Source organism: Nestor notabilis, unplaced genomic scaffold (assembly GCF_000696875.1).
Source record: "Nestor notabilis isolate BGI_N333 unplaced genomic scaffold, ASM69687v1 scaffold2376, whole genome shotgun sequence".
NCBI lineage: Eukaryota > Metazoa > Chordata > Aves > Psittaciformes > Psittacidae > Nestor > Nestor notabilis.
The window spans coordinates 1-16442 of record NW_009932179.1 but is presented as its reverse complement, the minus strand read 5'-3'; the positions used below and the strand labels follow the sequence as shown (position 1 = coordinate 16442).

General features: G+C 38.5%; 1 protein-coding gene across 1 annotated transcript in view; it reads left to right on the top strand.

Annotated features, from left to right (window-relative positions):
* TMTC2 (transmembrane and tetratricopeptide repeat containing 2) overlaps positions 1-13221 on the top strand; it is a gene marked incomplete at its 3' end in the record, with an annotated part of 47510 nt that extends 34289 nt beyond the window's left edge. Inside the window, exons 5-7 of the mRNA XM_010016234.1 lie at positions 297-481; positions 2146-2224; positions 13100-13221. Coding sequence (XP_010014536.1) covers positions 297-481; positions 2146-2224; positions 13100-13221 — 386 coding nt within the window. The remainder of the gene's footprint in view (positions 1-296; positions 482-2145; positions 2225-13099) is intronic.
* Positions 13222-16442: the final 3221 nt, after the last annotated feature.

The following is a 16442-nucleotide window of genomic DNA, read 5'->3' as shown; positions in this document are numbered from 1 at the left end:
ACTGATGCTATATGCTTCATACAGTCCTAAAAAGAGGAACAAAATGGAGCACCCTGCCTAACCAGTGTTCCCTTCCCTCCTTCCTCAGTCTTTATAGCCACTTTCTCTTTAGTTATCTCTGAACTTTTACCTCTTCTATGTTCCTCTTTATACCAGTGAGTGATCTACACTATACAAACCCCAAATTAGATAACCATGGGGTCTCTTTCAGATACTACTTTTAAGTAATATCTTTCAGATATTACTTTGAAACATCAGAATCACATCAAAAGATAATATTTTTTCCCTCTTCGCAGCTGCCTATTTAAATACTGGTATCATCCTGATGAACCAAGGGAAGACAGAGGAAGCCAGGAGGACTTTCCTGAAGTGTTCAGAGATCCCTGATGAAAATTTGAAAGATCCTCATGCCCATAAAAGCTCTGTTACTAGTTGTCTTTATAACTTAGGAAAACTTTTTCATGAACAAGGACACTATGAGGTAAGACTCCAGATTTGTCTTATGTAATGATAAAACTTTCATATGTAAGTAATAGCTATTGCTTCCAGCCAGACTTTCAAAATACATCACAGGCACAAATTGATTGAATTTCACCAAATCAAGATGAGCATTCTCTACAGAGAATATTTCTTCTCTATAGCCACAGGTGTGACGACGTTAATTAGCAGAGCGATGTTCTGATGTCAGAGTCAACATTAGCAATGGCCACATCTGTTACATGTTAATTCATTCTTTTTGGCTTTATCCCCATAGCTGGTATGCAAAGAATATAGCCTGATTACAGACCAGCTGATCTAAAGTGTACTGGCTTTTTATTCAAACCAGAATTAAGTCCATCTTTAGTTGAAAAAATGCAATTATGTTTGCTTTCTAGTCTCCAAAAATAAGACCTAGTTGGAACAATTCGAAACTTCAGTGATTAAGAACATCCCACTATGTGCTATTTTCAGATAATTTAAGTGCTGATGTGGGTTAGATATCTTTAATGTAACCCTATGCTGCATTTAACCCATCCCATTTCATTTACATGTGCAAATGTGACTGTTGTGATTCCTCTTCGTTCTCCCTGATGAAATTACTAAAACTGGACATTTGATTGAGTTTTTACTTTTAGCAGTATTTGAAAGAGTCATTCTCCCTTTGCCTTGCCAAGCATACTTCAGACAGGAGTTACGTGTGGTTTTGATCCATATAACTCTTCCTGACCACGGCAGTTAACTCAGCTGTTTAAGATCAGGCATGCACAAGCTCTGTGGATTCTCTGTCATCTGTATCCAGCTCTGTCAGATGGCAGTAATAATTGGTTAAAACACAGAGAGCTAATACATCCATAAAGATAAGACAACAGCAGCATGTTGTCTCCACAGCCAATAGATCATAGAGTAGGAGTTCAGTGTCTGGGAGGTGCAAGGGATTTTATGAATATATACTATCAGATTTCTGCTTGGTGATCATTGCAGTCTGATCCAGCCTTGAGTTGATCATACTCTTAGATTTTCTTAAGTGTATTTCAGCTATGACCATTTGATGGGATCATGCGGAACATTATGGAGAGCTAACAGACTGACCAGTAAGCATACTAAGTATTGAATGAATCATAGATGTGCGATCAAGTAATTCAAGGCACAGCACATCTGCGAGGGAATCCAATTTTGGCATTCTTGACACTAGTCCATCTCATTCTTTCTATGGAGCAGATTTCATTTGTGTAGATTATGTTTTGTCATTACTTGGTAGTAGACAATATTTTTAGGTCACTTACTGTAACTTAGTCATCAGAAAGTCCTTTTTTCTGCAGTGTGATATTATTCCGTATTCTCTGACAGCCTATAGAATATACGTTTATAAACTCGTGAGTCTTTGAGGGATATAAAAAATGTATACTTGTGCCTGGGAGAAGAGTTGCAATATTGGAACTAATTTGATCTCTTGTCAATAAGCTTCACTGACTTTGGAAAAACTTCTGTAAATGAGAAATTTGATGTTTCTCTCTCTTGAAGTTTTGAACTTATGATGTTGTATTTTCTTACTCTCTGCACCTTTCATTTTGAAAGGAAGATAGTTCGGTTTTACTGTATATGTGAAAGACTGCTTTTGATATTGGTGCTTTACTAATGATTTGTCCCACTTGTGTGTCTTTTCAGGATGCCCTTATGGTTTACAAAGAAGCAATACAGAAAATGCCAAGGCAGTTTGCCCCACAGAGCTTATACAACATGATGGGTAAGTGCATTGTTGCTGCCTCAGATAGACAATTAAGGAGTCAGGCAGGGTGAAACAAAAAATCTTAGCCAGGCAACAGGTGCTAAAATGAATTAGCTAATAAAAACAAAAATAATTGCCTTCAGTAAATACAAGCCAAACCAGGTTCAGAGCTTAAATGCCAGCAACTGCAATGCTTAAGGCATACTAAATGATAAGACTGTTAGCTACTGGATGTCTTTAGGAGTGTCCGTGCAGCAGTTTTACATTTATAATGCATGGAGAATTAAGTGGAATTCTCTCTGAAAGGGCATTTGGTTCTGCTAAGCAGCTGTGGAGTCTGGCCCAGTAGACTCTGTGAGCTCCTATCTAGGACAGAAAAGGGTGTAAGATGCTTTATTTTAAAGTAGTTCAAAGTAGAGTGATTAAAAATATACGTGGAAACAGTTAGGATCAACAGGAAGCATGTGGGGTTTTGTGGTCATCCCTCTCTCCTCTCCCCTCCCCGTGCCTAATGTATGAGGGAATGTATCGGTTGATGTCATTTGGTTTGACACAGTTGTGGAAAGGAGGCACCACTCCTCTCTACTTATTCAGGAAGACATCTTTTATTAGCTCCTTACAAGTACTAGGTCGTAGGAAAAAAATACTCTAAAATTGTAGTTGTAATTGACGCTATGTGTTTGTAAATGCTAAATTAATTTATGTCTCTGTAAATGCTAAATTAATTACTTTTCGTGCCTTGATAGTGACAAAGTACCTAATGTCAATAGTACTATAAACACTTCCTTAACAGCTCATATAATTCAATGGAGAGTTACTTCTCCCTGAATGCTAAGCTTTATCATGTTAATACAAATGGCTAAAATCTCCAGAACACACAAGTTGATATTTGCATGTACTTCACAGGTAGGCTTAGTGGAGCTATTGTTTTATCAGTTTTATTTATCAGGATTTGCTGGTAAATTTGGTGGGGTTATCAACAGTCACCACTCTGTGTGACTTAAACTTCTTGCTATCAGTGTCCTATAGTGACTGAAGTACTGGAGTGCTCCAGCGAATCCTCTGAAGTTTGACTGCCCTCTTTAGTGCAAATATATATTTCATAATTCTGATAAAAGTGCTCCTCAGAAATACAGAAATTGGAAAAAGTAGACCAGCGTTGTTTCTAGCATGATAGTTGTTCCACTGCAAAGTGGACCTGTGCCACTCTTTCTTTTCCCATTAGAAAAACAGTATGCTCTCTTTAGAACCACTATGACCTATAAGATTCTTTAGTTCCTTACTTTTTTTTGCCCATTGGTTACTTTTTTAGGTTCAGAAGGCCTTTCTCAGCTGCCTTTGTAAGCACAGTCCATGATGTACAAGTTCACTGTGTTCCTGGGATTTGCATTTATTAACTCAAAGCGATAGTGAACACAAAGACCAGCTCAGTCCTTTGGCTGGGCTTGGCTGCTTCTACCCTTCCTCCTTCCACTGTTTAGCCCATACTTGGGCTTGCTTCCTTTAGTCAGCTGCCAGCACTTCACGGATGTCCTAGCGGCATAACAAGTCAGCTGAGCTTACCTTGCAAAGAGCAACAGGCTATTATGGAGCTTGGTGAAGAGAAACTAATCATTAACATAGCATTTATTTGTATTTTGTTTGCTGTTGTGATGGCAGCTGTTGCAGGGAAACCAGAACTTGCTTCACTCTAGTTGTTGGGGTGTAGCTTGTTTACCATGCTGCAAAGGCAATCCAAGGGGCTATGTAAAGGGTCAGGTAGTGATTTGAATTTAGCGCAGTGCAGCTATATTAACAGCAGGACTCAGACTGATTTGTTTAAAGCTGTCCTGGATGTGCCTACCTGAGCATACAGGGCTGGAGTTAGTTTAGGTTAGTCTCTCTTACCTGTATTAGTGTAAAAGTTAGATGACACCACAAAGCTAGCTAGCTATACTTGCTTTATGGGGTGGAAAGGAGAAAACCTCTGGGTAGTAATTAAGCCCATCTGATTTAGACATCTATTTTAGATTATACAAATAATCCCCTGCAAGAATACTTCTCCTGTAAAAGGAGCTGAGATGACTAGCTTTGATTTACTAGCTCAAGTTGGGTGAGATAAATCCTAACCACCCATTCAGTCATCTCTTTGCATTGGGTGTGACAGGGGAACAAGCGAACTGCATCTATTATCAGGAGTACATCCACTCTGCAGTTCATACCGTGTCATCGGGCATCAGAAGGCCAACTGCTTTGTTTATTTCTGTTTTGAAGTTCAAGATAAAATTATAAACACATTTGCTGTAACACTTTCTTTGATAAACAACTTTACATAAACTTGTCTGCCTACTTCTTGCCTTTAAAAGGGAGACTGGAGGAACTGAAATAGGCCAATCCTGTCTTGTCCGCCTGGAACTGCATGAACCTGACACTGAGCTGTGCCCACTCTCCATCTGCTTATTGCTGAGGAGAAGGGGTAAAAACTGGGGAGTGCTCTCCATTTGCTTAGGAAGGAAGGGTCTTTCCGTGTCTCTCTACATGAAGTCTCTCTACATGAAATTTATCATGAAGTCCAGGAATAATTAGAGTTTGAGGATTATCTGCTGCATTTGTTATTGTGATTAATATATTCTGAGTCTCTGTCAATCACTCTGCTTCGTTCAATGACATGCATATTGCTGCATATTGCCACATATTGGCACGTGATCTAAGAAAACACTGCTTTCTCTGATTTTTAATAATTATTCAATGATGTCATTAAAGTTTTTATGGAAGCTTTTCCCCCTGTATGGTGTACATGACATACTCAAAAGACAATAAACAGAAGACGAACTGTTTAGACTGAATTAGGTTTGAACTCCAGCACTCTGAGTGTGGTAGCATTAACACTCCAGCAGTGTTAAGCCTTTACACCACCTGCTTTCCCTGTTTGTGTTACACTTCTTTTCCTGTGCTTGCTTCTATTGGCCTTTCACTCTGACAGGCCCAGTTACTCACTCCTCCAGTGTGCCAGCCTGTCCAGTTGACTCTCATTCTTTAAAATCCTAAGTAACTTGCCTCTTAAAGGAAAAAGAAGCACTGGGGCTCAAGAAGCAAGCCGTCCATTTGACTTTGCATTTATTTATGGTACAAAAGGCAGGATTGCCTGCATTGAATACCAGCATTGAATGTTCTACATTTGTGCATATGAGAAGTTGCAGGGCAGATGTTGGTCTCCTGTTGCCATGATTTATTTTGCCAGGTGTGCAACAACTCGGCTAAAGAAACCATATGTTTCTCTGGCTTTGTACCAAGAAGTAAAACCTTTTTTTTCTGTCTTTATTTTTTTTTTTTTTGTTAAAAGAGCTCAAACAGCTGAAAATTAAAACTAGAATCAAAATAATTATTCAACAAGCTCTATAGGGTTGGCTTGGTATTTATTTTCTCTAAGTCATATTTCTTTGATGTAAATTAAAAAGTACATGCTAAGGTTACACAGATTAATTTGCTTGGCATGGCAACATGCACTAGAAAGGCCAGAGTCCAGCTCAGCTGCATTAAATAGGTAATATATTTTGTTTCAAGTTTCAATTAAAGCCTGGGGTCAAAAGATAAAATGGTCCCTGTGGGATCTTGAACACTTTAATGCCAATATTAGGATTGCTTAAGGTTCAGACTCTGCTCTAGATGGCTTTTGCATTTCTTGAAATCTGATACTGTACGGTTGATTGTATTACATTGCTTTTTAAACCACACTGGCCCACCTGCTACAGTAATTCATATTCCTGCCAGGTGAGTGGTGTGAGGTGGACCATGGAGGCTTTATTTTAATACTGAACAGTAACAAGAAAGATGTTGGGGTGGCATTGTTCAGGTTTAGACTGGCAGGATACTGTCATAAGGACAAATGTTTTTATGACGCTTCCTCTGCCCTTGTAAGCTAACATTCGATTGTCTGTTTTAAAATGCATTTAATGCAAAGTCTTACAGATATTTGTTAATAAGAAATGCAAGTCACGAAGGAACCTAACATTGCAGGAATTAATACAGTTAATGATGCGCAAATTAGAGTTTAGATTTCTCTTTACTAATCTGCTACATTGCACATGGACAGAAAACAAATCGTACACAAGTGGCAGCCAGGTACAGAGCAGGAAAAGGGAGCCAGATTTTACATCTGGTGCAGAGGTTTGCATCGTAAGTACAAAGGCTTAGCATGCAGAGAGACTTTCCATGTTGATGATTATAACATAACTATTGCTTCATTTGATTATGCTTTTGGATGGATGTGGCTGTTTGTACAAACCTGTTAATATTGTTAAGGCTCCTATCCCATTTGCCCCTTGCTCCCATTAAATGTTTTTTTATTGAATTACTTTTAAATATTGTTTAGAACTCCAAGAAACACTTTTGCTGGTATAGTTTTACAGTTCATGCTGTGCAAGACTTACTTACTTTTTAAAAGCCAAAGTTGATTAAGCTGTGAAATACATATCCCACATCGTAACTCATGCAGAGCATGGTACCTGCACTGATCTGAGCTCCAGTCATGCTTCCTATGCATCTCATGAAGCTTTACTGGTAATTTCTTACTAAATGTACTCTACAAACTTTTTTTTTTCTTTTAAAACTATCTTGGTCAAAAAAAGGTGGGGTTTGGTGTTTTTTTTTTTCTTTCATATGTATATTTTATTACATGTTCTAGAGAAGTAAGAATGGACTTCACTCCAATGGTTAGGGAAGTAAAATTCTGTGCTTCCTTCTCTACCCTTCCCTATTCCCATCCTACTACTTTAACCCTTCTTCCTCTGAGAGCTTGCAGACTATGGTAGTTTATATCTGCTGGCCAAAGCTGTGTATAAATCTCCAGGCTGATTGCAGCGTTTCCTGTTTTTTCACTTTGTTTTGTTTGAGGGATTCAAGCTGAGTGTGAAGGTTACAGCAGTGGATTGCTGAGCGGGTAATAGATGCACTGTCTGAGACCAGGGTCATTTGTTGGGTTTTTTTTCCCAGAAGACCTGAGAGGTCTTCCTGGTTTTATCTCTTTGGACGATTGATGCATAATTTCATGTGAATTGCATGAGTTTTCTTAAGCAATATTCTGAAAAAGCTAAGTCTAAGCCTGAAATACATTTGTATTTTAAACATACATGGTTTGTATGAAAATAAGGATAATCATAACATTTGTAGGCCAAAAATATGGTCCAATACTGAAACTGGACTACAGGGATCCCACTTAGGCATGATTCTAATGGAAAATGCTTCTGTTAAGATGGTTTTAAAGAAACCTAGACTGGTGTAATAATGTCTGTTTTACTGACAAAAAAAAAAAAAAATTAAATGTGTGTAAATAATATAAAAGGCAAAAAAAGAGTACTTGTTCAGTTATGAATTCTTAGTTTGTTCCCTTGTGTTATACTGCTGCATGTCTGTTGGAAAATGAAATTATCTATCTCAGGTGATCTCAATGCCTCTATTTGTGTCAGTATACTTCTTTCACTGAAAGACTTTGTACAACAGCAAACAGCTGTGCAAAGTTCACACTGCAAGTGATTTTATTTTGCCCTTCATTTGTATCTGTTTTCCACTTTAGGTATTTTCCTTCCAAAGTAGCTTAGTGGTCTAATTAAATAAGATCAAAGGCTTTGCTTTGGCTAACTGAAGCCTATAAGAAACTGCTCAACCAAAGTAGATGTGGATTGACTTCCATCCATCAAAAACCCTCTTAAAATACAATACATTCCTTGAAATCTTCAAGGAGATTGTTTTGTAAAAGGAAAAAAAAACCCAAACAGAATATCCTTAGTCTCTGCAGAACTTGATGCTCATTAAGTTTACATGCTTCAGCTGTTGCAGAGATGTACATGCACTGCATATTTATCACCAAGACTGTTAATCTTTTGCAATATATCTTAAACATCAGTATAGCATAACATGAAACTATGCTTCTAGATTTACCATGTTATTGTTATGGTATGTGCTGGTATCTAAGGGAAAAAAGAAGGAAGTTACGTATCCAGACAGGTGCATTGATGGTAAGTGCATCTGCAGCCTTAATTTGAGCAAGGAGGCTGCACAGTTGCAATATGAAAGACACAAACCCCTTGTGGTACTGTAGTACACAGGGATGCAGACTTCTCCATCATTTTCTAACGCAGCCTGTTCATGTTCCCAATTCAAATGATGGAAAAATAAAATTTAAATCCTGACTGAATGTATGTGTTAGAACTTTTCGTTTTCAAAGTGCATCTCCATCTTCCTTTCTGTTTTGACATATGCTTTTGTCAGTGCCAAATTCTGTATTTTCTATATTACATTTTTAAGATCCAGAAATTTGAGTGGCAGATAATTAACAGATACAAAGATGATTCAAGACAGGTTTACCCTGCATTGTCTTCTTTACAGAGATAATTTTTCAGTTGTCTTTTCAGCAGTATATTTTGGGGTCCTAAGAGGAAGATCATAGAAGGACATATGTTCTTAATCTGAAAGTACGGGTACATGACACTTGAAGAGGCATAGTGCTATTACAGCCATCATTCCATTGTACTTGCTGATTGATAAGTCTTAACATAGAATCATAGAATAGTTAGGGTTGGAAAGGACCTTAAGGTCATCTAGTTCCAACCCCCCTGCCATAAGCAGGGACACCACACACTAAACTATGTCACCCAAGGCTCTGTCCAGCCTGGCCTTGAACACCGCCAGGGTTGGAGCATTCACAACTTCCTTGGGCAACTTATTCCAGTGCCTCACCACCCTCACTGTGAAGAACTTTTCCTTATATCTAACCTAAACTTCCCCTGTTTAAGTTTAAAGCCATTTAACATGCTTCCTGCAAGGAGATGGCCTTTGCTTGGTGTGACAACATGCATCTGAAACAGAACAAATACAAAAGCAGCAGATGAAAGGTTAATCTAGAACTGTGTAACACACATTCATGTAAATGGTACCCAGTCTTTCTTTTTAACAACATGTGGTATATATTAGAAAAGTTTTACTTGTGTCTTTGTATTTGTATTTGTATTAAAATCACATTCCCCTTCATTATCAAATTAGAAGTTAGCCTTTCAGGGGAAATAGCTGCTAGCAAGTTGATTATTGTTTCATATAAATAATTAATGCTTAATATGATTGATATTGTTTTCTAATTAGGAATAATTAATTTGTCCTGGGATTTTAGTGGGGATATTTTTGGTGTTGGTTTAGATTGTTGGATTTTTTTGTTTTGTTTTGTGGGTTTTGGGGTTTGTTTATTTTGAAATACTATTTTTTTTATTCCAAGGATTCTGGGGAAATATGGGAAAATATTGTTTGGAGAATGGTAGTCTTGCAACTGATCTATCCCTATGGCAAAAAAAAAAATAAATCCACTTGAGTGCCAGGATCTTAATTGTGCTGTCTTAAGTCTAGTAAAAAGGTAGCCCTTTCCCCATTTCTTTGTCATAAAGTATTATGAGAGGTGTAATGAACTATGTATTCAGTCCTTTAAATAGTGTTTCAGTTGCATACTGTTTTTCTTGCACTACATTAGTAAATGAGAGTTACAGTTTAATAATCTGTTACTCCTTGTAGAATAAGCTAAGAAACGGATGCATAAAGCCCAGAAAATATATAGCTGAACCAACCCCTGAGAAAATGGAAACAGTTTTGAATTACTGATTTGTCCCCTTTTACTCGAGTTGGCTACTGAATTTCTTACCACTACTCATTGTGCAGGCAATGCTGCAAATGGTTGCATTTTGATACGGATTAGGGAGCTACAATAACTGTCAATTTATGTCCTAAGGTTTCGACTGCCATTAATTTCTTTCTCTGTTGTTCTTACCTCTGCTGAACTTTATAGATCTGACAAGTTTCATTAATAAAATGTGTGTGTGTGATCTTTCAGATTTTGAGCATGTTTTGAAAGATTTTATAAATTAATTGTTAAAGTAAATATAGAAACCTGCTCACATGTACCATTGATTTGCATATTTTCTACCAACAGACACTATTATTTTCCTAATGACTAAATCATTCATGTTGCAAGTTTATCAAAATACATGACTGCAAATGACAAATACTGTTTTTCTTATTTTAATCTCAAACATACAAATGCATCCTGAATGACACCTGAATGACAAAAGTCATGTTCTCTTCAATTTTGTTGGAAAACTGTCTTAAGCTAGAATAGCTTTTATTAAAATTTCATCAGTCTAACACATAAAATCACTTGACTGAATTAACACTTCAGTTAACAGTTCATTGATTTTGTTCCAGTATTTGAGTATGGCAGTGGTAGAGCCTTTGTCAGTTTTCAATTTACTTTCATTTTTTTTTAGACAGGACTGTCATTGTAAATCAGTTTGAAGATGAAATTAGTAACAGACTCCCTAACAGTACTTCCTTCTGTAGTAATGACATGTTCTAATTGCTTATAATATAGTGATTCTTGATGATATGGAGTGCAGGGACAGAAAACATACTCCAGAAAAAAAAATGTTCAGCTATAGAAAATTCCCTGTAAAGTCTTCAGGGGACTTTTCTTTCTCAAAAGATTGACATTTTGATTGACATATCATTGCTTCATTCCTAGATGCACCACTCAGAAGTGCCCTCAAAGTTTTAGGAGGTTAGCCTGTAAAGTAGTTGAGCTCTTAAAACCTATTAAAAATTGAATTTGCCAGTACTCCTAAGATGTTAATCTTTTCTTATATCAGAATCCATCATGGAAAATAAATGAGAACCTTCGATCTTTTTGAAATTTGGCAGTGTATTCACCATATATTACTGGCAGATAACAACTTCATCTCTTACAGCTGCTTACATTACTTTTTAAAGGATCTCGTTGTTAATTGCTTGGAACTTTGCCAAGCTGTAACAGGTTGGGCTGGAATTTTCCACTTAAAGAAAAGCACAGTATGAATTCTTCATTTCCTGTATGCTAAATGCAGCAGGGGCCTGTGGGAAAAGTATGAAAATAATTAAACATTCTGCCACAAAGCATACAGCTAAGGAGGGGATTTGAGGGCAGCATATAGCTTGACTTCTGGCTTCTTCCATCCTTTCTACACTTGACTTGATGACTTTGTTTTTCACATAACAAGGTATAATATTATGTCACTTATTTGTGAGTGCTGACATAGGGAAAAAATACATGTGACACTGATACCCCTGGATGTGATTGTCGGAGGAGGGTGCTCATGTTTTTCTGGGATTTATTTCCTGTCTGGGTTTTGTTTTGCTTTGTTTTGTTTAATTTGACCTCTCTTTTTGGGGGAATTGTTGTTTTTAGTTTGGCCCTAACCAGCAGTAGAATGACTTGAGTACTTACAGGACTGAAACATCATCTACTTCTGTATATGTAATCAGATATCCAAGACCAGTGCATGAGTACAGAGTGTTCTGTAGATCTTTGAATCAGAAATCCTTGTCTGCTAGATTTACAGGCCTACACCCCTTCCTGGAAAAACTGTATTTGCTCATAAAAATCATGGTGGCTTCCCTTAGCCTGGGCTCAGTGTGACTTCTGACTCTACATCAGACTTATTTTGTCTTTAGTCTGTGGTTTCATCATTTTGAATGCACTGCACTCTAAGTCCTGAAACCAGACTAATGAGCCACATTTTGCCTGGGATCCCTATTCTCTCATGTCTTAGATAGGAAAAAAAATCTATCTAGCCTTGTCCATTTTTCTTTCATCAAGAAAATCCTTCATAGTTCCTCCCATGGTAAGAGTTCCTTCCATTTTACTTTGAGCATGTAGGTGGCACCTTTTGCTTTGATTATTTTGGGGTGTGGTAGTTGGCTTCAAACTTTAATAAAGAACACTCATCCTTCTCTCTCTCCCTGATGCCCTCACAGCTATTAATTTCCAGGTAATGCAGAACTGGGGGCAGTGGCTCACCTGGAGCAAGCCTTAGCCAACCTCTACTTGGGTCCTCCAAGGATGGCACTGGGTAAACTGTGATTTCATGATTTTGGGAAGATACTTAATCATTTATTTGGAGTGAATCAGCTGGTGAGATGATGAAATCCTGACTCTCCTGAGTCTGTCATTGGCTTGGGCAAGGGCACATTTATATCTAGAGCCCTAGTGAAAGAGCTGTGTAAACGCAGGTTTTGAATCTGAAAGTCACTGTTCTTCACCATTACATACTTGTTTGATGTTGCTTATTTTCAACCTTTCCTTCTTGGAGAAAGAGCCTGTCTTTCTCTGTATGTCAAATTCTTTCTCAGAAAATTCAAGTCTACAATTATCTGTACAACAGTGTGTGGCTTTCTGACATCTCATTCATCTGTTGTTCTTCAACATTGCCTGTCTCAGCCTCTCACAGTAAAGGATTTCACTTTGAAAAATGTCCAGTTTCGGTCATTTCATATGCGACTTCTAAAGACTAGCAATTTTAAAATTATGAATGCCATATTCTAATTTAAACTAATTGTGGCAGATGACCTAATTTTACTACATTAAGAGATTTATAATCTTTTTTTAATGTCCCTCCCTCCAATATAGTTTCAGGACTGTTTTCTTAACCTTTCCTAGCTTAAAAAAATCTAGGTTCTTAATGTATTATGATTAAATGCAACCATGTTCCGTACTCTCCCTGCCATTCCATGCTGTGCAATGGAGACTGATGGAAAAGAAGTAACTTTTCTAAAGTAGAGGTGATAAAACTTCTGTTGCTTTGAAACTTTTGACTGAAACTTAGCAGCTGGAGATCTCTTTTGCAAATCTTTTCCAACAAGACTTTCATCTCAACTATGCTTTTTCAGCCCTAATAAGGCAATTACTCAATCTCCTCACTCAAGTCTCTGTAAGGCTTTTTTTTATCTCTGTGTGTGTCATTGTAGGTGTTCAAAGCACTTTACCCTTTTCAAATTAGAAATTACGAAAGCCTTGAGAAACTTTGGACGTTCTCACTAGCGTTTGTCATTTGTTTTACCCTCCAGGAGAAGCCTACATGAGAATGAGCCGTCTGCCAGAAGCAGAACACTGGTACATGGAGTCACTGCGATCCAAGAGTGACCACATCCCAGCCCATCTCACCTATGGAAAACTACTGGCTCTGACGGTGAGTTAATCAGCAGCTCCTAGGAGCTGATCCCAGGCCCTTCGAGCAGGTGAGGTAGAAGGATGGGAAGACTTTGGTCTGAGAATTGTTTATGGCCTATTTATCATGTCATTTCAGTCATGCCTTCTAATTAGGGATTTTGACAGTGTCATTTTTTTGTGAAACATTGCATCCATTCCTGAAGTATCACCACCTCTGTGCTGTAAGAAAACAGTTATAATAAAGCAGGAACTTTGCTTTCTTTGCTTGAAAAAGCCTTTATTGTAAGTAGTTTAGGTCACAAATTATGATATTAATACAAAAAGATACTTAGTGTACTGCCCAGGATTGTTGTAGCAGCCTATGACAGAGCTAGGGATGTCACCTATACTTTATGAATTACATGTCTCGTGCTTTGAATTTACTAACTTCTTTAGGACTATCTCTTTGAGAGTGTGAAAAGAACTACTCAACTACTAAATCAGAAGAATTGGACTCTTTCATTTCCTTAAAATCTACTTTACCTTTTGAGTAACATAACAAAGCAACATGTTGATGACAAAGTAATTAGAGATTACAGAAAATTTTTCAGGTGGTTATTTCATTCATGAAAAAAAGAGTTCATTAATCTTTGATCTATTGAAATTTGGCATTTATTTCATTTAAGTCTTTCAGCTACAAAGTCTGAAAAGACATTGAATGGGAAAATGGATGATGAAGAGATTTGGCAGTAGAATATGGATTTTTGTCTCCATGTTGGGGATAGATGAGGCTTTGAGCAACCTGGTCTAATGGAAGATGTCCCTGCCCATGGCAGAGGGGTTGGAACTAGATGATCTTTAAGGTCCCTTCCAGCCCAAACCATTCTATGATTCTGTTTTGCAACCTACTACCTGCTCAGTGATTCATATTAAATTAATTTTGTCTAGTTTGTAATATACCGAACTGTACTAGTATTATTTCCCATTGCAAATATATGATTGCTGTAACTGACATGCTTCCTGGAAGCTTACATAGACTTCCTTGGGATGCGGTAGCATTAGAGCTACAACCTTTGGCATAGTTGATTCAGCCCATACCTAATTTGAGGTACCACTGTGGTTTATTCTTCTGTTGAACTTTGCTATCATCTAGGCTCATGATCATTTTCTCACAGCCTGCATATTTAGAAGAGAGAAAAGCCTACTTCAGTTAGGTTTCAGCTGTTAGAGGAAGGATGTTGTAGAGGCTTCTTTCCCCCCACCTGTTGAACCAAACCTTCAGATTTGTTGCAGTCCTGTTTCTGAATGTAAGTGCTAAGACACAACCATTGGTAACACTTTTTTCCAGGAGAGTTCTATGAGATGGATGATGAAGTGATGGGTGGAAGTGGGTGCTAATATAGATAGAAAACTTTTCTCTGTCAGTGAAATTGTGGGGTGAGCGAGGAGAGCAGGTGGTTTCAGACAAGTTCCTAAGTTCCAGCCAAAGGCAATTCTAGTATAAACCCCCCTAGCAGTAAAGTCAAACCTGTAAAGTTCACAAATTCAGCTACATTTTACTTCCTGACTTAAATTCCAATGAAGTGGCTTAATTTTAACCCCAGCTTTTCTGCATCCTCAAGTTTCTTGCCAGTATTAATGCTTACTGAAAGCAGAATGACATAGAATAATAGAATCATTGAGGTTGGAAAAGACCTGTAAGATCATCAAGTCCAGCTGTTAAACTAACACTTCAAGTTCTTCACTAAACCGTGTCCCTAAGCACTGTGTCTACACATCCTTTAAATACCTCCAGGGATGGTAACTCCACTTCCTTGGGTAGCCTACTGTGATGCTTGAGAAATCTTTCAGTGAAGAAATTTTTTCTCACATCTAATCTAAACCTCCCCTTGCGCTACTTGAGGCCATTTTCTCTTGTCCTATCACTTGTTACTTGGGAAAAGAGATCAACACCCACCTCCATACAACATCCATCTTGCTACAACCTCCTTTCAGGTGGTTTCAGAAAGTGGTAAGGTCTCCCATGAGCCTCCTTTTCTCCAGGCTAAACACCCCTAGTTCCCTCAGCCACTCCTTGTAAGACTTGTTCTCTAGACACTTCACCAGCTTTGTTCCCCTTTTAAGGCACGCTCCAGCACCTTAATGTCTGTCTTGTAGTGAGAGGCCCAGAGCTGAACACAGTGCCAAGTACAGGGGGACAATCACTGCCTCAGTCCTGCGGTGACGCTAGTTCTGATACAAGCCAGGATGCTGTTGGCCCAGGTCCTTTTCCACGAAGCAGCTTTCCAGCCACTCTTCCCCAGGCCTGTAGCACTGCATGGGGTTGTTGTGACCGAAGTGCAGGACCTGGCACTTTGCCTTGTTGAACCTTATACCATTGATCACAGCCCATTGATTCAGCCTGTCCAGATTCCTTTGTAAAGCCTTCCTACCCTCAAGCAGATCAACAGTTCTGCTCAACTTGGTGTCATCTGCAAACTTACTGAAGGTGCACTCAATCTCCTCAATGAAATAATTGATAAAGATATTACTGATAAAGATAGCACTGAGCCCTGGGGAACACCACTTGTGATTGGGTGCCAACTAAATTTAACTCCATTCACCAAATTTAATCCCTTAGTGCTAGTCTGGATACCTGGAGCACCTTCTTATATCTTCTGTTTTCTTTGCCTTCTCATAAGGAACAGTGAGGGGGACCTGTGCCCAGAGTGTAGATTAGAGATGTGCAAAATTGCTTGCTCATTCCAGCACGCTATCCTTTCCCACCTTTCAGCAAAGGCTTTTCAGAGGGCCCAGAACTGCACACAGTATTCAAGATGAGGTGGTGCCAATGCTGAATAAAACACACTCCGTAAAAGCACATTTCTAAGTTATTTAAAATCATAGAATCATAGAATAGTTAGGGTTGGAAAGGACCTTAAGATCATCTAGTTCCACCCCCCCTGCCATGAGCAGGGACACCACACACTAAACTGTGTCGCCCAAGGCTCTGTCCAGCCTGGCCTTGAACACCTCCAGGGTTGGAGCATTCACAGCTTCCTTGGGCAACCTATTCCAGTGCCTCACCGCCCTCACTGTGAAGAACTTCTTCCTCATATCTAATCTAAACTTCCCCTGTTTAAGTTTAAAGCCATTCCCCCTTGTCCTACCACTAGAGTCCCTAATGAAGAGTCCCTCCCCAGCATCCTTGTAGGCCCCCTTCAGATATTTCCCAGGCTGAAAAGCCTCGCCTTTCTCAGCCTGTCTTCATACGGGAAATGC